Source organism: Equus caballus, chromosome 8, assembly GCF_041296265.1.
Source record: "Equus caballus isolate H_3958 breed thoroughbred chromosome 8, TB-T2T, whole genome shotgun sequence".
Classification (NCBI taxonomy): Eukaryota; Metazoa; Chordata; class Mammalia; order Perissodactyla; family Equidae; genus Equus; species Equus caballus.
In genome coordinates this window covers 74,276,359-74,299,575 of record NC_091691.1, presented here as the reverse complement: position 1 = coordinate 74,299,575, position 23,217 = coordinate 74,276,359, and the positions used below count along the sequence as shown (strand labels likewise).

General features: G+C 38.7%; 1 protein-coding gene across 38 annotated transcripts in view; it reads left to right on the top strand.

The window, feature by feature from the left end:
• Nucleotides 1-5,056: 5,056 nt before the first annotated feature.
• The window catches only part of PIAS2 (protein inhibitor of activated STAT 2), a 105,527-nt gene continuing 87,366 nt past the window's right edge, over nucleotides 5,057-23,217 (top strand). For 4 of the 38 annotated variants that reach the window (XM_070221025.1, XM_070221009.1, XM_070221029.1 and 1 more), the window contains exons 1-2: nucleotides 5,094-5,286; nucleotides 19,116-19,224. Coding sequence is in view for 6 of the 38 variants with exons in the window: in XM_023647746.2 (XP_023503514.1) it covers nucleotides 5,263-5,286 (24 nt within the window). In the remaining 32 variants the exon portion in view is untranslated. Of the gene's footprint in view, nucleotides 5,287-5,501; nucleotides 5,926-16,396; nucleotides 16,491-19,115; nucleotides 19,225-23,217 lie in introns of those variants that run through there. The other 34 variants (XM_070221026.1, XM_070221017.1, XM_005612878.4 and 31 more) reach the window with 19 other exon arrangements.

Genomic DNA, 23,217 nt, shown 5'->3' with positions numbered 1-23,217 from the left:
TAATTAGATTTATTGGGTTGTTTGCTAAGTATGCTGTTCAAAAAATACGTATATCTTTAATGATATTTTTGTTTGTCTTTTGTATCAATTATTGAGCTAGGTATGATAAAATGCTTCACTGTACTTGTGGATTTTGTCTACGTCTCAATGTAGTTCTGTATGACACACTGAAGCCATGTCATTAGGTGCATACAAATGTAAGATTGCTATATTTTACTGGTGAATTGAACTCACTCAGGAAAGTCCCAAGTATGGCATCCCTAGCAGATATTTATAGTTCCCTCTGGTCCAGAGGCCATTTACTAATCAGAGATCATTTTTATCATAAACCTCTATGTCTCCAAGTGAACAAAGCTAGAAGGTTAACTGCAGGTCAAGTTCTCATGCAGAATAGGAAAGAGTTTTGTTAACCCTTTACCTAGTGTTTTTCTTTAGTCTGAAAAATCTCAAACTTTATCTCTTCACATATTACTTCTGCCTCATTCTGTTCCTTTTTGTTGCTTTTTAAGGACTCCAATTAGACATTTATTAGACCTTTTCAACATTATCTTCCCTGTCTCAAATCTATGTCTCTAATATTTTCTTATGTATTTTTCACCCTTTTGTTTTCCTGCACTTCATCCTAAATAGTTTTCTAACATATGGTCTGGTCATTAATTCCCTCTTAAACTGTGTGTAATATACCATTAAACCTCTCCATTGAGTTCTTAAGCCTCTCAATTCTAGAGTTTCTATTATTTTTTCCAAACATTTATTTATTTGTGTAAGCATGCTTTTATTGCAGTCTTTTGCTGATTTTTGACTATATGCTGGTCATTTCACTTGGAAAATTATCTGTAGGATAGTTTGAAGTTTGAAGTGATGCTATCTTTGTCACTGGAGAGGATTTTTGTTGTTTCTGCCTGATGCCTGTGGAGTGCCACTCTAGGACCTGTTTATTCAACATTCAAAGTGTGAGACTTCCTGATTACTGTAAATCCTGATTGCAATTTGTGGAAGTGTTGATTTATTTCTGGCTTATCTTTATCCTATGGGATCTTGTATTAAATATGGGGGTGTTTATTAGACTTTCCATCTTCTGTGGCACTAGATTTATTTCTCTCTTGCTCAGCAATCTTGCAAAAGTCATAGCTCAGTTTATAGATTTTACTTTTGGATTGCCAAATGCCTTCAGGACAAATGTTTGGTTTAACTGCCTGGAATACTACTTTCTAAGATTTTGGCTGGATAATTCCTTATATTAGGCATTTGCTTCTGATTTTCTAATCCAGATTTTTTGGTGGTTCTTAGAGTTGGATCAAATTACCAAGTTCTTTAATATATATGCTAGTGTGAAAACATCCCTGCATTACTAGGGTAAGATCTGCCTATAAGTTAGATAGGGAAACTAATTTTTGTCTGGTTTTGGCATCAAAGTTATAATAGCATTTTAAAATAAGGAGAGAATTTTCCTTCATTTTAAAATTCTCTCTATAGTATTAGAAATCACATCATTGGTTGTTTTTAATGGGAAGTTTGACTGGGAAGGGGAAATAGGGAACTCTCTAAGGTTATGGAAATGTTCTGTATCTTGATAAGCATTTTTCAAAACTAATTGAAGAGCTTAAAATATGAGGATTTTGGGGCTGGCCTGGTGATGCAGCAATTAAGTTCACACGTTCCACTTCCACAGCCCGGGGTTCACCTGTTTGGATCCCAGGTGTGGACCTATACACTGCTTGTCAAGCCATGCTGTGGCAGGCATCTCACATATAAAGTAGAGGAAGATGGGCACGGATGTTAACTCAGGGACAGTCTTCCTCAGCAAAAAGAGGAGGATGGGCAGTAGATGTTAGCTCAGGGCTAATCTTACTCAAAAACAAAAAAAAAAAGAGAAAAGAATAAAAAAGATATGAGGATTTCACTATATGTAAATTATACCTTAACAATAATATTGTTCAAATATTAATGATTATTAAATCTAGTTGGAATGTATACAGGTGTTCATTGTATTATGCTTTCAACTTTTCTTTGTGTTTAAAAATTTTGGAATAAAAAGTTGGGGATATAAAATTAAAAGTTAAATTCATTGTTCAGTTTCCTTGATTATTAGTTTTGGTAACGGTTAAGGCCAAACACTACCTACAAAGTGTAAAGGAATGAAGAAATGTGATTAAAATAGATGTATGCTTGGCAAAAGAAGAAAGTTGGCTTGAAATTATCTAGGAGGTTTGAACACAGTTATAGGGAAAGAAGAGGAAATCAGTGGAAAGGAAAAAGATGTTGAGATCAGGGAAGATGGACGGGTTCAGAGATAGGAAGGGAAAGGAGTAACAAGACAGGTGCTCAAAAGTAAACTCAGTATTTCATGCATGGTCCAACTAGGTTGAATACTCTTTTCTAAACATACTAGGATATATCAAATGGTTGTGTGAATGCTACTCAATATTTTTTTTTGGTGTGTGTTTATCAGCTCTTTAGATACAAAAAAATTTTATCAACTATCACCCTATGACTTTATAAAGTACACTCATATACCTTATCTCATGTAACCCTCGAACATCCTGAGATCAGAAATAGATTACAAAAACTGGGTTGAGATTTTGCTAAAGTTACACAGGTAATAAGTGGAAAAGCCACTCCTGAGACTTTTGACTCCATGTAATGTGATCTTCAGACACTTTAATTACAATACTTAGAATGTTCTTTAACTGCAGCCAGACTAAGGGGGTGGCCCAGCCAGGTAAATGCCTAGAATCTCAATCCATAAAGACTGTTAACACATTTTATCATTGAGAATGTAATGAGAAGATTGTATTTAATGAATTCTGTATGTGGCTGGAGTGGTACTTTGATATGTGGCCTAGAGTGGTGGTGAGACTACTGTACCTCCCTCCTTCCTCACTCCCCTCCAGGGATATGTTATGCCATTTTATAAGGAAGCAAGGTGCAAGTAAGTGCAGGGATTTCTTTTTTTTTAATTATTATTTTTTTTTTGAGGAAGATTAGCCCTGAGCTAACACCCACCGCCAATCCTCCACTTTTTGCTGAGGAAGACTGGCCCTGAGCTAACATCTGTGCCCATCTTCCTCCACTTTATATATGTGGGATGCCTGCCACAGCATGGCTTGCCAAGCGGTACCAGGTCTGCACCTGGGATTCGAACAGGTGAACCCTGGGCCGCCGAAGCAGAACGTGCGAACTTAACTTCTGCATGACCAGGCCGTCCCCCTGGGGATTTCTTTTTGATGAGTAGGATATATAAACTTGGATCAGAGCTGTGTTGCTCATGACAGAAAAGAGAAAGTCACCTTTCTCACCGTTTACCACTTAGCCTTTCCTTTAAACAAATATTGAAGTAATATTACGGAGTATAGTTTAGAAAAGACGCCAAATTAGTAATCTAGCCTGGGGAGACAAAGAAGCATTTTATTTCAGAGTTGTTTTGGTAGCAACTAATAGAAAATTCATCTCAAACTATCTAAAACAGTAAAGGAAAGCTATTGGCTCAAGAAAACTGACAAGTACATAGGTAGGGTGGGTGTCAATTTTTTGGTGATTCAAGTACATAGGTAGGGTGGGTGTCTGATATTTTTTGGTGATTCTTGCCCATGAGATGGGTTGGTCCTTAGCCCACAGTGGCCTTCACTTAATGTCTGTTGAACAATGTTAAACTCTACTGAAGTGGAAACCAAGGCCTAAGGAGAATAAGTTAAGACCAAGACTAAGCCAAGATAAGATCACAAAGTTAATGGTGGAGAGCCAGAATTAAAACCTACTCTAGATACTGTTTATTCATTCTTTCATTCATCAAACAAATAGGAGACATTTATCAGTCATTACAGTTTAGTGGGTTCAAAAAAAATTTGAGATATAAATTCCAAACAATTATTATTATGTATATAATACTCACACAAATACCTAATTACCATGGAAAAATATGAAGGAGAAGTTCAGGGCCTGATAGGTCATTAAGAGGGACTTGAATTAAAACGGGGCATCTGGGTTTACCGGTCTTTCTGAAGTGATACTTAAACTGAGACCTGAAGAACGACCAAGAGTTAGAGAGGTGAAGAGGGAAAAAGAGGCAAATTACTACTCGGCCCAGGGATCAACAATCAGAGGTCTTAAATAGTGGTGGTCCAGGGGAGACTGATGGAGGCACTGAAACAAGTGCAGTGTTCGCGGAGAGATGGGGCGTGGGAAAAGGCAGTAGGTAGGAACCAGATTAAACAGGGCCTTGTAAATTGTATTAAGTGTTTTAAAGTCTTTTTGTGGGTGGGTTCCATCCACCTCTTCCAGGAAATTTGAACCCTGGACTTGGTCCAGCGAATTTCTGGACCAGCTGCAGTCAGCATCTCCCCTCATCCTTTGTCAGCACGTCAGGGGTGCCATGGAGCATCCTTCCACGTTCTCCGCTTTTGGCATTTCATTCTTTCCTAGCTATCTGACTTTCCCGACCCCTAGACTTTTCATCAGGGCCCTTCTGAGTGCTCTCTTATTTCAGTTCTCCCCCAGCCCATCCCCGGCCCCCAACTCTGCAGTCTGTGACATTCAGTTGCCCTTCAAAGTCAGAAAGAATCAGCCAGGTGAGGACTTTGAGGATGTCAGCAATCTAAGAGGCCTCACCAATCCCGCACCAGGAGATCGGAACAATAGCTTACCCAACACCCACATCTAGATTGTTCCGCCCCAACTGCCGCGGGGGATGCTTTTATTTGCGGCTGCTTCCTCCGTCCACAGCCACAGCGGGGAAGGGCACCGTAAGAATTTTCCCGAAACGTTCCTGTCACGGGTCCCGGCCCCCCTCTTCCTCTCCGCCGCTCCCCGGGGCCTGCCTCCCCCTCAGGGCCGCCGGGAACGCTGCCATCGCGACGCCGCTTCAGGGAGCCGGGCCGAGCCTCGGCGCCGGGGACTGCAGGCAGCACGGGGGACAGCGGAGGGCACGGCGCCGGGCTGGGCGGCGGGAGAGGGCGGGAAGCCCAGGCGACACTCACGCCGCGCGCCGGGAGCGCGGACGGAAGCCGCGGGCGGAAGGTGGCGGGGCGCGTGGGCGGGCGGGGGGGGGGGGGGGGGCGCGTGGGCGGGGCCGCGCGCGCCGGGGGCGGAGCTCCCGCGCCGGTCACGTGACGGGCCCGGCGGCAGCGGCGGCGGCCGCGGCGTCTTTAGCGGCGCCCAGTGCAGGATGGTGCTGGAGGCGGCGGCGGCCGTGGTGGCGGCGGCGTCCTTGGCGGCAGCGGGAGGGGGTGCTGTGGCGGCGGCGGCGCCCGCGGGTGGTATAAAATGGCGGATTTCGAGGAGTTGAGGGTAAGCGGGGGCGCGGGAGTGGAGAGCGGAGGCCGCGGGGGAGGGGAGGGGAGGCGGGGAAGCCGCAACGTCGCCGGCCGCCACCTTCTTGTTTCCCGGGGACCGGTTGGTGGAGCCCCGAGCCCCGGCCCGCGTCCGAGCGGGCGCCGGCGGCCGGGGGAGGGGAGCGAGGCGGCGGAGGCGGGCCTGGGCCCGGGCGCGGCGGCCGGTGGGTCCGGCCGGGGGTCCGCACACCTGGCGCGAGGGGCCGGGGCCGCCCTCGGGGAGGGGGGGCGGCTCGTGGGGACCCGTCTTTCCCGTTTATTTTAAGAGCTGAGGTGGGAAGCAGCCTTTGCTCCTCCGCCTTCGCGAGGGGTCTACGTGTCTGTGGCGACTCCGAAGTCTACATGCTCCTGACTTGGTGCGAGACTGTTTTCTGAAATGTGAAGTTGCGTTTAGGAATTCTCTCTGCTCCATGGCTGATGCTGCCGGTTAGTCCGACCTGTCAGGAGAAAGGCCCCTTCCTCGGGCAGCGCTTCCTCCTCAGCATCTTGGAGAGAAGCGTGGTCTTTGGGGACCCTGCCTTCGATAATCGGCCTCACACCTTGACAATTTCTTAGTGCCGTGGCGAGAAATCCGCAAAGTCCGTGTTGTCAGGAGGTTTGTGAACTCGTTTTGCTCTTGAGGAAAAACCCTTTTTCTTTCTAGCCTTCGAACAAGGTCACAACTTTGTTGTTGATGCCTCTGTACAGTGGAAGTTTGAAATGGGTGTGCTGGGGGTAGAACGGAAAAGATATTTTTCCCCCGGCTGATAACCTTCAGAGTCCTCAACTGAAACAAAACTGTGATAAACGAGCCGGATTTATTTTTTATGGGTCGCTGAATTACTGGCGACGTAAATGGGATCCTAAAAGACAGAAACTGTGATTAAAAAAAAAAAAAAAAGCAGAGATGAATGTGAACTTGAAATTAACCGCAACCAGTTTGCACAACATAGACGTATAATGTTAGGGTTAGTTTTTCAGAATAAGGAGGAAGAGGAATCCGGTAAAAGATACAGTTTTGTATGTTATTGATTTTCGGCGAGGGCCGGGGTGGGGGACGAATGTTGGCAGGTTACTTGGCAGGTATGGTGGATATCAGCAAAAGACCATATTCATGATTCTGATCTAAAAGGAGATTGTTGCATAGTTTGCTTAATGCCTGCCATTTTCCCTCCTGTTTCCAAAAGAGTTAATTCCCAGTAAAGAGAAAAATATATTATGCATTTTATGCCCTATGCTAGTGTAATAAGAGAACCATGATAGTAGGTAAAGGGTGTTCATATTGATAAGTGTGAGGGTTTTAATATCTCAGAGCCCCAGCTATAGAGCTTTTAACACCTGTGGAGCTTTAGAGGCAACCAGGCCCGAGCCTCACCTGTATAAATTCATGCATTAGGTTTAGGGTAGCTTGAGAAGACTGAAGTTTGAAGTTAAATTTATTTTTACCTGCAGTGTCATTTTAATTTTTGTGTAGTAACAGATGTATACAACTTTTCCTCTTCTAAGATTTTTTATTGATGAAAACTTTCCCAAGACCTGTATTAGACTTCTGTAAATTTTGTTGGTCAAAGCTTAACAAAAAGCGGACAACGTGTTTACTGGTATGGGGCAGAAAGGACGATGTTTAGGTTGGAGTGGAAGCAGGAACTGGAAAGTGGTTGGAAAACTTTAGTTTCCTCTCTTTTTCTTTTTCCTCTCTTTTTGGTCTAGCCCCCATCTCTCCCTCTCTGCCCGCCTCCATTTTGTTTTGTGGGTCAGCTTCATCATATCTTTCTGTAAATCAGCTGTCTTTGCTTCTCTCTGCACTTGATAGAAGATGGCCCCCTCCCCCCACAGTTCACATTAGGTGACCAACAGAGACTAACTGCGAAGAGTTTTCAGAGGAGGGGAGGGTATGGGCTGTGTAGATGCTGCAAGAGTTATCCACCCCAGTCTCTGCCTTAGCTGCTCAGGAGCATCTTTTACATTTTAAGATGAACTGTCTCTCTCCCCCCATTGCAAACAATGATGATGATAGTAATGATGATGGCAGATACCCATTATAATGTAGTCCTTATTACATGCCTGACTCTGGTCTAAGCACTTCATATATATACTTATTTAGTTCTCACAACAATTCTATGAAGAAATTGAGGTACTGAGAGATGAAGTAACCAGACCTACATCACACAGCTGGGCCCGGAAGACCTGAGACTTTGACCATCTAGCTTTAGAGTCAGTGCTTTTCAGAGTCTGAGCTGTACTGGTGTTTTCAGTTTCCATCTGGCCCAGGTGGGCTCCTAGCCATCTGTGGACTAAATTGAATGATAAATAACCAACGTCTTTCTTAGGTGACATATAATATTGGGGGAAAACAGGACGACTGACTAAAAATCTGATTAGAGAGGAGGAAAACGGGAAGAAACATCTAGGGCTTTCCAAGTGATCTCACTTCAGAATGTATTCTGGTGGTCGTAGTGATAGTAAAGTAAGTTAAAGGATGAGGAAAAGTCTTGGGTGTTAGTTTGTTGGCTAACTTCTTGGCTGTAAAGGTAATGGTCAGCCGACCTGGATGCCACGGATTTGGCTACTGATATTGCTGGGAAGATTTCCATTATCTTTGTTGTCATTCAGGGCCACTCCTTAGGGGCATGTATAATCAGAGCAGGTCACTTTTGGCTGGTGCTGCCTTCTTCTGGACTGGAGGTTGGGAATTTGGGAAAGATCATCCTCACTGTTCTTTAGTGACTCCTGTTCCTTTGCTTTTTAGGCTTGGGGGAGGGGGTGATTTGATGAGGCAACTCCTGTAGTATCTTAAGAGGCCTGACAGTTTCAGTTTTTGAGACTGCTGTGTGAGCCAGTACCAGAGATCTTGTCCGCTCCTAGCCGATTATGGCAACCCTACACTTGGCTGCTTTCAGTTCAAGTGACCCGTAGAATCCTTGCACACCTTTCTTCCAGTTCCGGTGAGGGTCCAGTTCTTTTCTAATCATCTGTAGCCAGGAGGTTAGAGTCACATCACACAAACCTGACTCATGAAATCATCCTGATAGCTTGAGGGAAAGGAAGGGGCAACATCTCTGAAGGGAAATTGTGGGCTGTACACTCAAAGATGATTATCATAATGCGTCATGTGTTAGAAGCTTTCTAGGTGTGAGGGAAGAAATTATTCAATTCACCAGTTGCTTGCTTACGGCATTTATGTTGGTAGGAGTTTGTGAATTAACTAACTAGTTGTCAGTTAACCTGGGACAAGCTTATAAGATCTGATGGTCTGGACCTCTGTTACTGCTGGCCTGCTTTCTCTCTCCAAAATAGTCTCTAGTGAAGCCAAACGCAGGGATGGAGAAGAGGCAGAATAGTTGGGGTTCTGAAGTCCCTCATCTCTTCCTCAGCCAGAGCAGCTTTTTTACCCCATTCTTCTCTAGTTGGATAATTCCATACTCTGGGCTGTTGGTGCAGTCCTTCTTAAAAAGGTCCGTGCTACAATTTAACCTGGTTAAGCCACTCTCCCTTCTTCTCTCCACTCAAGTGTTGGGGTGGAGGAGGGCATCTATTGTAGTAACATTCTTTTTTTTTTTTTTTGAAGAATCCTCTCCTGTATTCCTCATCTCGTTCCTTTTGTGCACTGAGTTTATTATCTCTGTGTGTCAGGGAACGAGTGTGAATGTGAGTGCAAGAGTCTGGTGTATATTTGGGGTAGTGAAAGAGCCAGTGATTATAACTTTCTTAACTTTTTATATTGAGAGGCTCAGCTAATTCTCTAACACAATTCTATGTAGAAGGCTTGAGTGTTTGATTCCTTACACTTAACAGGACTTGCCGTCCTGGTAGCTTCAGGTGCTGTTGGCATGCAGAGGGAGAATGGGAAGTTAATGGGGGATTTAGGCTAGAGGTCCTTATCCCTCCTACGCCCCAACTATTGGGCCAAGAAGTAGGTTAATAGATATGATAGATGTAATAGAATCTACCGTGTGATTCAAAACTATTATTAGTGGACGCAACTGAAATTTCCAGGAAGACTTCACTTGAGATCATGTCTATGATAGCACATTCAAAACTAAGTATTTAATTTAAAATCAAATAGATAAATTTTAATAGTAAAGCAAGATATTCTTAGCTATAGTAGTCACCTTTGCATTTGTTTGCTCCTTAGGTCTCTACCCTTCCTCTGGTAAACATGAATATCTTTTCTGATAAAGCTGATGTTTTTCTATCTATAGTATTCTCCAGATATTTCTCTTTTCTCAGCATTTTTGCCTTTGTTTTTCTGGATTGGATCTAAGCTAGTCTATTTTTTTTTTTTTGTCTACTTTTAATCTTTTTTATTGAGAGATAATTTACATACCATAAAACTCAGCCTTTTAAAGTGTTCAGTTCAGTGATCTTGATCTATTCACAAAGTTGTGCAACCATCTAATTCCAGAACATTTTCATCACCCCAGAAGAAACCTCCTACCCTTTAGCAGTCACTCCCTATTCCCTCTTTTCTCTAGCGCTCAGCATCCACTAATCTGTTTTCTGTCTCTATGGATTTGCCTGTTTTGTACATTTAATAGAAATAGAATTTTATATATGTGACCTTTTGCGTCTGGCTTCTTTCATTTAACGTAACTTTTTCAAGATTGATTCACGTTGTAGCATGTATCAGTACTTCATTCCTTTTTATGACTGAATAATATTCTCTTGTATGGAATATACCTACCACATTTTGTTTATCCACTCATGAATTTTCTTTTTTAAGATTGGCACCTGATCCAACATCTGTTGCCAATCTTTTTCTTTTTTTCTCTTCTTCTTCTCCCCAAAACCCCCCAGTATGTAGTTGTATATTCTAGTTGTAGGTCCTTCTGGTTGTGCTATGTGGGACACTGCCTCGCCATGGCTTGATGAGCGGTGCTACGTCCGTACCCAGGATCTAAACTGGTGAAACTGCGGGCCACCAAAGCAGGGTGCATGAACTTAACCACTGGGCCACAGGGCTGGCCCCCTTCATTGGTGAATTTATGTACATTTGGTTTGTTTCCACTTTTTGACTAGTGTGAGCATTCATCTATAAGTGTATAGTTTTTGTGTGGACATATGTTTTCAGTTCTCTTGGGTAGATACATAGGAGTGGAATTGCTGAGTCATGTGATAACTCTCTGTTTAAGTTTTTGAGGAACTGCTGAACTGTTTTCCAAAAGTACTACAACATTTACATTCCTACCAGCAGTGTATAAGGATTCTGATTTCTCCACATCCTCTCCCTCATGAGTGTGAAGTGGTATGTCATTGTGGTTTTGATTTACACTTCCCTGTGGATTAATGATGTTGAGCATCTTTTTATGTCCTTATTGGCCATTTGTAAATCTTTGGAGAAATGTCTATTTAAACCTTTTGCCCATTTTTTAGTTCGTTTCTTTTTTATTATTAAGTTTAGGTTCTTTATGTATTCTAGATACAAGTTCTTTATCAGATAGATGGTTTGCAAATATTTCTTCCTTTTTGTGGACTGTTTTTTCGTTTTCTTGATAGTGTACTTTGAAGCACAGAAGTTTTTAATTTTGACGAAGTTTAATTTATCTGATTTTTCTTTTGTTTCTTGTGATTTTGATGTCAAGTCCAAGAAACCATTGGCTAATCCAATGTCATAAAGATTTATACCTGTTTTTATCTAGGAGTTTATAGTTTTAGTTTTTACCTTTAGGTCATTGATCCATTTTGAGTTAATTTTTGTTTATGGTGTGAAATAGGGATCCAGCTTCTTTGGCATGTGGGTATTCAGGTTTCCCAGCACTATTTGTTGAAGAGACAATTCTTTCCCCATTTAGTTGTCTTGATAGTTACTCGGTTTTTATTCAGGTCCCTGAGTTTAAGAAATGGCACAATTGAATTGAAGTGAAAGTAATATGTGGAATCAGTTGGTATCATAGTCCAAACTATTCTCTGTGAATGTTCATTTTGAACCCACAATAACATGGCCTTTTTTCTAGAGTTTTTTGGAAAATGATTTGAAACAAGACTTTCTGTGAGTTTGTAGAGAACAATATAAGCTTAATGTAGACATTCAGAGCTCTCCATTTGGTAATTCATACAGGTCAGTAAAAGCAGATCTTGATTATGTCACAGAAGGTGTGTTTTTTTGATATTAACATTGGGGATACGTGGTATCGACTATGTGACCTTGGGCAAGTTATTTGACCTTTTCTCTAACCAAGAAAATGGTTTTAATAACATTGTTATTCACTTATTTATGTTGCTTGTTTTTTTTAAATGAAAGCAATACTTATAGTGACAGTGCAGAAAAATTTGAAAAGTCCTTCTTTCCCATTAAGTCCCACTCCTAATATAACTGTCTAACTTTCTTTTTTTAACGGTTTTTTAGTTTAATTCCCAAACTCAAAAATACCACATATCTTTCTACGTCTTGATTTTTCTTTCAACTCCAAGTACTATCTGTTGCTTGACTCTCTAGTAGATAAGAAATTTAGGTCGTTAACAGTTTCCACCTGTCCTAGTACTTTGATTTCTACCAGTTACATTTTCATTCCTAATTCTGCTATTCTTATTATTTCTGTAGTAGTTAAATTTCTGTTTCATGGTCTATTAATTTTATTTTACTTACTTATATTTTTGTGAGGAATATTGTCCCCGAGCTAACATCTGTTGCCAATCTTCCTCTTTTTGCTTGAGGAAGGTTGTCCTTGAGTTAACATCTGTGCCGGTCTTCCTCTGTTTTGTATGTGGGACACTGCCACAGTGTGGCCTGATGTGTAGCGTGTTGGTCTGTGCCCGGGGTCTGAACCAACAAACCTCGGGCCACTGGAGCATGCGAACTTAACCACTATGCCCCTGGGCCAGCCCCTTAATTTTAGTCAATATCTCTTCAGTTCCCAGTCTTTCAGAGAAGGATTTAATACCCATCCACTTCCCTTTGTTTCTCCTACTTCCACCGTTCCTCTTCTTCCAGCCTTCATTTTCTATTACATTGTCAAGATTGATAGCATTTATATTATGATTTATAACTCTTCTAAACTTTTCTGTGCTTCTGCAGGAAGGCTCTAGAAATTGAGTCCTAATAACCAGCCTTTGTAACGTGTAGGCTGTATTATAAGTATTAGTCACTGTAGAACTAAGTAGTGTGGAGCTGTGCAAGAACTTCTGTGATTTAAACTTGTGCTCCTTAGAGGAGATATCTATCAAAGCCCTGCTTGAGTGAGGAGCACTCATGGAAATTGTTTAACATTTAATAATACAATATGTTCTGTGCTCCCATCTTGTAACCATTCAGCTTGTCTTGAAGATTGGCTTTCTGGAGGTCTCAACCTCCTTTTCTAATTTGGGCAGCTTGCTTGCTTGATCTGCTATACAGCTGTCATCCTGGGATTACTTTACATTGCACTCCTGGGTTAGGTCTGTTGTTATTTGGATCCCATGTCTTTCTCTTTTATAATTCCTTTTTGATTTTACTAGAATATAATCTTCAGCAGTTGTTTTAGGGATATACTGGTGATAAACACTCTAATTTCTTGAATATTTGAAAATGGCTTGTCATTGTTTCTGAGTGGAAGTTTAGATATAGAATTATAAATTAATAATATAGTTTTTCCCTTAGAACTTTGAAAACTTGGCTCTAGAAATTTAAAACATCCGGTAATAGAGGTCCATTGCAAATCTGATGGTTATCCTTTTGTAGAAACCTTGTTTACAATCCTTATGGTGATCTCTTTATCTTTGGTATTGTGAAATATATCTAGGCATAGCCCTTTTTCATTCCTCCTAGTGGGTACCTTTTCAGTTCTAAGACTCATTAGGTCTGGGGAATTACTATTTTTTTCTTTGATAATTTCTTTCCCTTCTTGTCTGTTTTCTCTGAGACTCTTGACAGGTGAATGTTGGACTCCTTGAGTTGACCTTTTATTTGTTTACACTCTGGAAGATTTCCTTGACTTTGTCTTTGAATTCTTCTATAGAATTTATTTCAGTAATTATATTTTTTTTTTAAGATTTTTTTATTTTTTTCCTTTTTCTCCCCAAAGCCCCCCGGTACATAGTTGTATATTCTTCGTTGTGGGTCCTTCTAGTTGTGGCATGTGGGACGCTGCCTCAGTGTGGTTTGATGAGCAGTGCCATGTCCACACCCAGGATTCAAACTAACGGAACACTGGGCCGCCTGCAGCGGAGCACACGAACTTAACCACTCGGCCATGGGGCCAGCCCCTTCAGTAATTATATTTTTAGTTTATAAGAAGTTTGTCCTCTTTTTCTTTTTCCTTTCTTTTTTTAATAGCAGCTGTCTTTGATTTATGGGGGAAAATACTTTGAACTCCCTGAGGATGCTAATTCCTTCATAAAGTTCTCTTGAGAAAGTTCTCAAAATTAGTTATTGTAGTAGTGGTTTATGCATTTGGGTATACCATACTAACTTTTTCTTTTTATTTATTTATTTATCCTGAGGAAGATTCACCCTGAGCTAACATGTGTTGCCAATCTTCCTCTTTTTGCTTGAGGAAGATTTGCCCTGAGCTAACATCTGTGCCAGTCTTCCTTTGTTTTATGTATGGGTTGCTGCTACCGCATGGCCGCCAACAAGTGGTGTAGGTCTGCACCTGGGAACCAAACCTGGGCTGCCAAAGTGGAGTGTGCCAAACTCAACCACTAGGCCACAGGGCTGGCCCTGACTAAGTTTTTATTTTTTAAATAGTGAAGTTATTTAATAGGTACAGAAGATTATTTATAATAGGTGAAGTATAGATAAACAAACATGCATATACCTACCACCCAAGTTGAGAAATAGTTCATTACATTAGGTCAGCAGGGTGCCCTTTCCTGATCTCCCTTACATTATATGGATATTTAATAATGTGTGTGTATGTCTGTCTGTGTCACATTAAATACATAAAAATTTTTATGTGTTTTAAAGTTTCTGGAAAATGGAATACTAATGTATGTATTTGGTTTTTTTTTTTAATCATCAGTTTTGATTTTCCATTATATGAATACCAGTTTATTCATTCTCTTGTTGGAAATGTAGTTTCCATTTTTTTTTTCTGTTGTAGATCCCCAGATTCCTTATTCACGCTTTTGAAATCCAAAAGCTCTGAAAATGCAAAAAAAAAAAAAAAAAAAAAAATTATCAGCAAGTTTACTTTGTGAAAAAACTTAACCTGCACTGTTGTGACACTATTTGTAATTTTTTTGATCTCATTTAGTGTGAATACCTGTGTATTTCATGGTAGAAATTATCGGAGTAGAATTGCTGGGATTTTAGGATGTGTGCATCTTCAGCAGTAGTGGATAGTCAGATATTTTCCAAAGAGGGTGGTATCACTATTTGCCCCCTCCAGCAATGCAGAAGTTTTCGTTGCTTAGCTTTCTTATTAATGCTTTTATCAGACTTTAAAACCTTTTGCCAGTGCCTGTAGAATAACACCTTTTTGTTTTTAGTTTTTTCCTTTTGCCTAATGAGTTTGAACATCTTTTACTGTGCAACCTAACATGTTCTTCCCTCTTTTGAGATTCTGTTCATGTCTTTTGCCCATGTTTGGACTAGGTTTAAAACAAATTTTCTTACTGACTTATAATAGTTCTGCAATTGGATCTATCTATATTTTCTGGATTCTAGTCTGTTAGTCTATGCTAACAGCAGGATCACGTTTTAATTACTGTAACTTTGTAACAACTTACATAAAAACAAACTTGTTTTGATATAGGGCCTACATTTAGAAAATACACAGATCATGAGAGTCTAGCTGGATGAATTTTCTCAATATAACCATATGCAGGTCAGGAAGTAGAACATCACCAGCACCCTAGGGACTCCCCTTGAGTCTCCTCCCAGTGACTAACCTCCTTTGCCTCAAAGATACCTTCTGGCTTGACTTGAATGTCTTAGATTAGTTTTGCCTGTTTTTCGAACCTCGTATAAATGGAACTGTGTAGTATATATGTATTTTGTGTCTGACTTTGTTTCTTCTTGATTTTGTTTGTGGGATTCATCCATATTGTGTGTCATTGCAGTTGGTTCATTCTCTTCCACTAGCAAAATAATAGAGTTCCAGTTGTTTCGTGTCCTTTCTTGTCCATCCTTCTAATTTTAGACATTTTGGTGAACGTTTAGTGGTTTTAATTTGCATTCCTCTAATGAGTAATGATGTTGAGCCGCTTTTAATGTACTTATTGGCTATTTGTATATCATCCGTGACGTGTCTAGCCAAGTTTTTTGCCCATTTTTATATTGGGCTGTCTGTCTTTTTCATACTGATTTTTAGGAGGTTATTATATATCCTGGATACCAGCTCTGGCAGGTTATATTTTGCAAATATCTTCTCGTTTTCCCAGCCCTGTAAGACTTCTCAACCTCTCCATTGTCCTTTACCCATTGACACATATCTCTAGGGGAAAAGAGGCATCAAATGTTGGATTCCACTTTCTAGGCTTTGCTTCTTTCCACAGTCTTGGTCTCTCAGGTCCTTGCTGCCTTTGTAGTGCTTCATGCCTTCAGACAGATGTTTTTATATTGTGCTTAGTTTTTTAAGTTGTCACAGGGAGGATTGGTCTGAAACGGTCTAGTCAGTCATTGAGGGACATCGAAGTAGGCCAAGTCCTCCTGCCTTGTAGTTCTTCAAGGAACTTGGCTGTTTGCTCGTCCGTATAATTTTAGAATCATCTTTCTAAGTTATGTAGATAACACATACAACCTTTTGGAATTTTGGTGGGAAATGCATTGAATCTATAAACCAGTTTGGAGAGAGCTAACATTTTGTTATTAAGTTTTCTTAACCATAAACACTGTAATCTCTGTTTATTTAGGTCTTTTTACAATGTCTTTCAATAAAATTTTATAATTTTCAACTAAACTATTGCAAGTATTTAGGTACCTTATTTCATATCAGAAATGGTATCTTTTTATAATTAGATTTTCTACTTTGCTAGTGTATAGAAGTACAATTTGACTTTGTATAACAACCTTGCTATACTCCTCATTGTGATAAATTATCTGTAGAATTCTTTTGGATTTTTTCTGTAGAGAGACCTGTCTGTGAATAATGACCTCTTTGTTTCCTCCTTTCCAATTCTTATGCTTTTTTTTTTCTTTCTTTTTCTTGTCTTAATGTGCTGGCTAGGATCTCCAGTACAATGTTGAATAGAAGCGATGATGGGGGCATCCTGATCTTGTTCCTGATTTTAAAGGGAATGCTTTCAGAGTTTCACAGTTAAGTATGATGCTTGCTGTAGGTTTATTGTAGATAATCTTTCCAGGTTAAGGATGTTCCTTTCTTTTACTATTATGTTAATTAGAAAAAATCATGAATGGATGTTGAATTTTATCAAAAGCTTTTTCTACATCTTTTGAGAGGATCATATGTTTTTCATCTGAACTTGTTAATATGGTGAAATACAGTGATTTTCTAATATTTAAACCAACCTTGTGTTCCAAGTATAAAGTCAACCCTGATCTGTCTGTCTCTTTTTTTCACTATTGCACTTAGTTTGAAGATAGTCAACTTAGAATTTTTGCCTCTCATAATGAGTAATACTGATCTATAATTTTTTTTTAAACGTATTTTTCCTCTTTCTGAAAGAGTTTATGTAAATTAGAATGATCTGTTTCTTAAGTGTTTGGTAGAACTTCCTTGTGAAATTGTTACTGGTGTTTTCTTTGAGGAACACTTCTTAACCACTGCTTTGGTTATTCGATTGTTCATATTTTCAGTTTTCAGACTAGGTAGGTTATACTTATAGAAAGTTGTCCATTTCATCCACGTGTTTGAATTGATGGCATTAAGTTGTTAATCTCTAATTTTGTAGTACCTGTGGTTCATGTCTCTTTTATCTTTTTTTTTACTGCCTTTTTCTTGATCGGTTTTAAAAGCTAAAAGTTTGCCAATTTTTAAAGACTTTTATAAGAATCAAGTTTTTGTCTTTTTATGCTCTTTAATGTATCCTTCCCCCATTTCATTAATTTCTGCTCTTCATTTCTTTCGTTATGCTTCCTTTGGGTTTATTTCTATTCTTTTCCTAATTTCTTAAGTTGGATGCCTTGCTTATTAATTTTCAGCATAAGGCATTTAAGACTGTAAACTTCTGTGTATTATTTTCCCTGAATCACATGAGTTTTGATTTTCAATATTTTCCACTTATGAGTATTTTTCTATTTTCCACTGTGAATTCTTTAATTTATGAGTTATTTAAAAGTTTTTGTTTCCAAACATATGGGAGTTCCTTTAGTTACTGATTTGTAATTGTGTTGTGGTTAGGCAGCATGATTTGTGTGATAGCCGTCCTTTGAAATTTGTTGAGACTGTGGTCAGTTTTTATAATTTTTGTTTGCACTTAAGAGAATGGGTATTTTCCAGTTGTTGGCACAAAGTTTTATATACGTCCAGTAGTTAGGCTTGTTAATTCTGATGTTCACGTTTTATATCTTTATATTTTTAGAGAGCAGATGTTCTTTTACTGGAATGGTTTTTTTTTTCACTTTTTCCTTGTAGTTATATCAATTTTTTTTTTTTTTTTTGGCTGAGGAAGCTTTGCCCTGAGCTAACGTTCATGCCAATCTTCTTGTATTTTTTAGTACATGGGCCACCAGCACAGCATGGCTGTTAACAGAGTGGTGTAGGTCGATGCCTGGGAGCTGAACCTGGGTGACTGAAGTGGAGTACACTGAATTTAACCACTAGGCCACTGGGGCTGACTCTCAAGTTTTAAAATACATTTTTAAATTGTTACTAGTATATGAAAGTTTAAATTTATTATATTTTCCTGTTGAGTTGAAACTTTTACTGTGTAGTGACACTTTATGTTTAGTAATGCTCTTTGTATTAGTATATAATACATATGTACCTATACTATTTTTCTTTTGATCAGCTATTTTTGCCTGGTTTTCATTTAAAAAAATTTTTTTGCTGAGGAAGATTCAGCCTGAGCTAACATCTGTTGCCAGTCTTCCTCTTGTTTTGTTTGTGAGCTGCCACCAGCATTGGCCATTGATGAGTGGTATAGCTCTGTGCCTGGAAACTGAACCTGAGCTGCCAAAGCAGAGCATGCCTAACTTAACTGCTAGACCATTGGGGCTGGCCCGAATTTTGCCTAGTTTTTAAAATTCCCCCTTCGCCTACATTTTTGTGTTCTTTTGTTTTAATTTTCTCTCTTGTGATTGTCATTGCTATTGGATTTAAAAAAATTTAATCTCGATAGTCTTGGTCTTATAATTTTAAATTAAACTTTTTATTAAGATAATTGTCAATTCACTCACAGTTCAAAGAAATAGTACGGAGACATCCCATGTACTCTTTACTCAATTTCCCCTAGTGGGAAAAATCTTGCAAAACTAGTACAATCTCACAACCAGGATATTGACATTGAAACAATTGAGATACAGACCATTTCCATCACCACAAAGATCTCTGATATTGTCGTTTTTATAGCCATACCCACTGCCTTCCCTTCCTCTTAATCTCTGGGACCCACTCACCTGTTCTTCATTTTTATGATTTTGTCTTTTCAAGAATGTTATATAAAGGACATTGTAGAGTATGTTACCTTTTGGATTTGATGTTTTTCACTCAGCAGAATTTTCTGGAAATTCATTAATAGTTCATCCCTTTTTACTGAGGAGAGTATTCCATGGTATGAATTTTTTTAACCATTTGCCTGTTGAAAGACATACGGATTATTGACAGTTTTTGGCTATTATGAATAAAAGTGCTATAAAGATTTGTGCATTGGTTTTTTTGTGTGAACATGTGTTTTCATTTCTCTGGGACAAATGCTCAGGAGTACAATTGCTGGGTTGTATGGTTATTTTATATAGTTTTTAAGAACTTGCACACTGTTTTCCAGAGTGGCTGTACCATTTTACATCCCTACCAACAATGTATGGAGTGATCCAGTTTCTCTGCATCCTCGCCAGCATTTGGTGTTATCACTGTTTTTCATTTTAGCCATTCTGGTATGTATCTAGTGATATCTCAGTGAGGTTTTAATTTGCATTCTCCTAGTGGCTAATGATACTGAACATATTTTCACATGCTTATTTTTCGTGTCTATATCCCATTGATGAATGTCTCTTCATGTCCTCTCTTCTATTTTATAGTTGGATATTTTTTTCTGTTGAGTTTTGAGAGTTCTTGATATATTCTAGATACTAGTCCTTCGTTGGATATGTGGTTTGCAAATATTTTCTCCAAGCCTATTGATTGCCTTTTCATCCTTTTAATAGGGTCTTGCAGAGCAAAAGTTTTGAACTTTGGTGAAGCCCAATGTATCATTTTTCCTTTTGTGAGTCTTGCTTTGAGTGTCAAGTCTAAGAACTCTGCCTAGCCTTCGATCCTGAAGATTTTCACGTGTGTTTTTTCCTAAAAGTTTTTGTAGCTTTATTCTAACATTTAAGTCTGTGGTCCATTTCGAGTTAATTTTTTTTTTTAAAGATTGGCACCTGAGCTAACAACTGTTGCCAATCTTCATTTTTTATTTTGTTTTTTTCTTCCCAAATCCCCTCAGTACATAGTTGTATATTTTAGTTGTAAATGCCTCTGGTTGTGCTATGTGAGACGCTGTCTCAGCATGGCCCGAGGAGCAGTGCCATGTCTGTGCCCAGGGTCCGAACTGGTGAAACCCTTGGCTGCCAAAAAACAGAGTGTACAAACTTAACCATTTGGCCACGGGGCTAGCCCCTCAAGTTAATTTTTGTATACTATGTGAGACTTAGATGGAAGTTCATTTTTTTGTTACAGATGTGCTGTTGCTCCGGCACCATTTTTTGAAAGTCTGTCTTTCCTCCACTGAGTTACTTTTGCACCTTTGTCAAAAACTATTTGGGTATAGGAGCTGGCCCAGTGGCACAGCAGTTAAGTTCGCATGTTCGGCTTTGGTGCCCCAGGGTTTGCTGGTTTGGATCCCAAGTGCGGACGTATGCACTGCTTGTCAAGCCATGCTGTGGCAGGTGTCCCACACATAAAGTAGAGAAAGATGGGCATCTTCCTCAGCAAAAAAGAGGAAGATTGGTGGCAGATGTTAGCTCAGGGCTAATCTTCCTCAAAAAAAGAAAAAAGAAAAAAAAACTATTTGAGTGTATTTGTGTAAGTTTATTTTTGGGTTCTCCATTCTGTTCCATTGACCTGTGTGTCTGTTTCTCTGCTTATACCACAGAAGCTTGATTATTCAGCCAGGTTGTGAAATGGGATAGACTGATTCCTCTCTATTTTTTTCCAAAATTGTTTTAGCTCGTCTAGTTCCTTTGCCTTTCCATATAAATTTTAGAGATATCTTACCTATATCTATAAAAAGTCTTGGTGGGATTTGGGTAGGAATTGTGTTAAATATGTATATCAGTGTAGGGAAAATTGATGGTGTTACTTTGCGCAGTCTTCCAGATGATGAAGAATCCATTTGTTTAGATCTTCTTAGACTTCTTTCATTAGTATTTTGTAGTTTTCAGCATAACAAGTCCTGTGTGTGTTTTGTTATATTATTACACATACATATTTTCATTTTCTTCAGAGTTGTGTTTTTAACTTATGGCCACATGTTGTTGGTATATAGAGATGTGATTGGTATTTGTGTATTGGTCTTGTATCCTGCGACCTTGCTGAATTCAGTTGTTAGTTCTAGGAGTTGTTTTCTAGGAGTTTCTACGAGTTGATTCCTTGGTATCTGCAAATACAGGCAGTTGTATTTTTTTGTTTCCAACGTGTCTGCCTTTTGTTTCCTTTTCTTTCTTTCCACTAGCTAGAACTTCCAGCACTATGCTGATTAAGAGTGGTGACAGTAGACATCTTTGCCTCATTCCCAATCTTAGGGGGAAGCATTCGGTGTTTTACCATTAAGTATAATGTTAGCTCTAGTTTTTTTTATAGGTGCTTTCTATTAAGTTGAGGAGGTTCTCCTCTATTTCTCTTTTTCTGAGAACTTTTATCAGGAGTAGGTGCTGAATTTGTCAAATGCTTTTTCTGCATTGATTGATATGATCATGTGATTTTTTTTTTTAATCTATTAATAAGGTGTGTACTACATTGATTTCAGACGTTGCACCAGCCTTGCATCCCTGGAGTGAACCTCACTTGTTATGGTGTACAATTCTTTTTGTACATAGGTGAATTCTTTCTACTAATATTTTGTTAAGTATTTTAGCATATATATTTGTGAGGGATATTGGTTTGTAGTTTTATTTTTTGTACTGTGTTTGGTTTTGGTATCAGGCTTGTACTAGCTTCATAAAATTAATTTGGAAGTATTCTCTCATCATCTATTTTCTGGAAGAGGTTATGTAGAGTTGGTGTTAATTCTTCTTTAAATGTTGGGTGGAATTCTCCGGTAAAATTATCTGGCCCTGGTAATACTTTTTTTTGGGAGTTTTAAAATTATAAATTAAATTTCCTGAGTAGTTAGAGGGATTCAAATTAGCTGTTTCGTATTGAGTGAGTTTTGGTAGTTTGTATTTTTCAAGGAATTGGTCCTTTTCATCTGAGTTGCCAAGTTCATGTGTGTAGAATTGTTCTTAGTATTCCCATATTATCTTTGGTGCCTGCAGTTTCTGTAGTGATATCCCCTAATCTTTCACTTTTAATTGGAGAGTTTATTTCATTTTTATTTGTTAGGATTATGGATATATTTGCATTTATTTCTACCCCTTCATTTTGTGCTATTCTACTTTTTCTTTGTTTTTTCTCCCCATCTGTTTTCTTGCCACCTCTTGGGTTGATTTTTTTTCCTTCTCTTTCTCATGTTCTCCCCATTTTAGTAGTTGTGAAATTATTTACCTTTTTTTGCTTTCTCACAGGCTCTTGAAGTTTTCTTGAATTTTCTCTTAAAATTTTAGTTCATGTGTGTAAATCTAAAATTATCTTTTCCTTTCTCACTTGTAGAATACTTTAAACTGCTCTGCCCTGCCAACTTATGTGCATGCCATTGTTGCCTAGCATTTTTATTCTGTTTTTTCTTAGCCTCACCAGTTTCATGTTATAGTTTTTACAGGAAGTGTTTGTATAGGCTAATCACCTCCCTCGCCAGGTTTGTCATTGTCTTTGCTCATCATTCTGTTATCGTGGTACTCATTTCTCTAGAGTGCTCTGGTTCAGCAGTCATGGGTCTTGTACTGTTCCTTCAGTGTGTTAGGCATGCTTTCTTCCCCAGGACTTTTGTACGTGCTTTGTCCTCTGCCTTGGAATGCTTTGCCTCAGATGTCCATTGGGTGCTTTCTTACTCCTTCGCTTACTTATTCAGTTACTTTCTCAGTGAGATCTTTCCTCTTTAAAATTGCAAGTCCTCCGCCTTTTCACTCCCTGTTTCCTTTTCGGTCTTTATTTTTGTCCATTGTATTTGTCACCAGCTGCCACATTATATATTTTGTTTAATTCTTTTTTATAAGTTTTCATCTGTGAAGCTCGCTAACTCATTAGCCATTCATTGGAATTTTGTTTATAACTTAAGTTGGGGATATTTGACATCTTCTCAGCATTTACTGTTTTTATCTAGTAACGTATATGTTATCTTCTTTAATTTATTAAGTGTTCTTTTATGTCCTCTGATTTTTTAATGTAGCTCTTGCAAAATTTTTTAATTTATCCCTTTGCATTTTATATTTTTATGTTACTTAAATTTATTTTTTTAAATATTGTTTTTCTTGTCAGTAATTTCAAAATTATTTAATGTATAGAAAATTCAACTTTTGTTGACTTACTATTATTAGGTCTAATTTTCAATTGATTCTCTTATATTTCCAATGTAGAAAGTCCTGTTATTTGTAAATTACAAATGTTAACTTTTTAAATTTTTACTGCCTAGACTCTTTGGGAAGTTTGGAATGACAAAACAATGTATATTTTATGGGTCTTTATGATATGCTGTTTGATCTTTAAGTATGATATTTGCTATTGATTTCTGATAGATACCCTTTATCATGTTAGCTGAGTTTCTTTCTATTCCTGTTGATTGAGAGATTTTA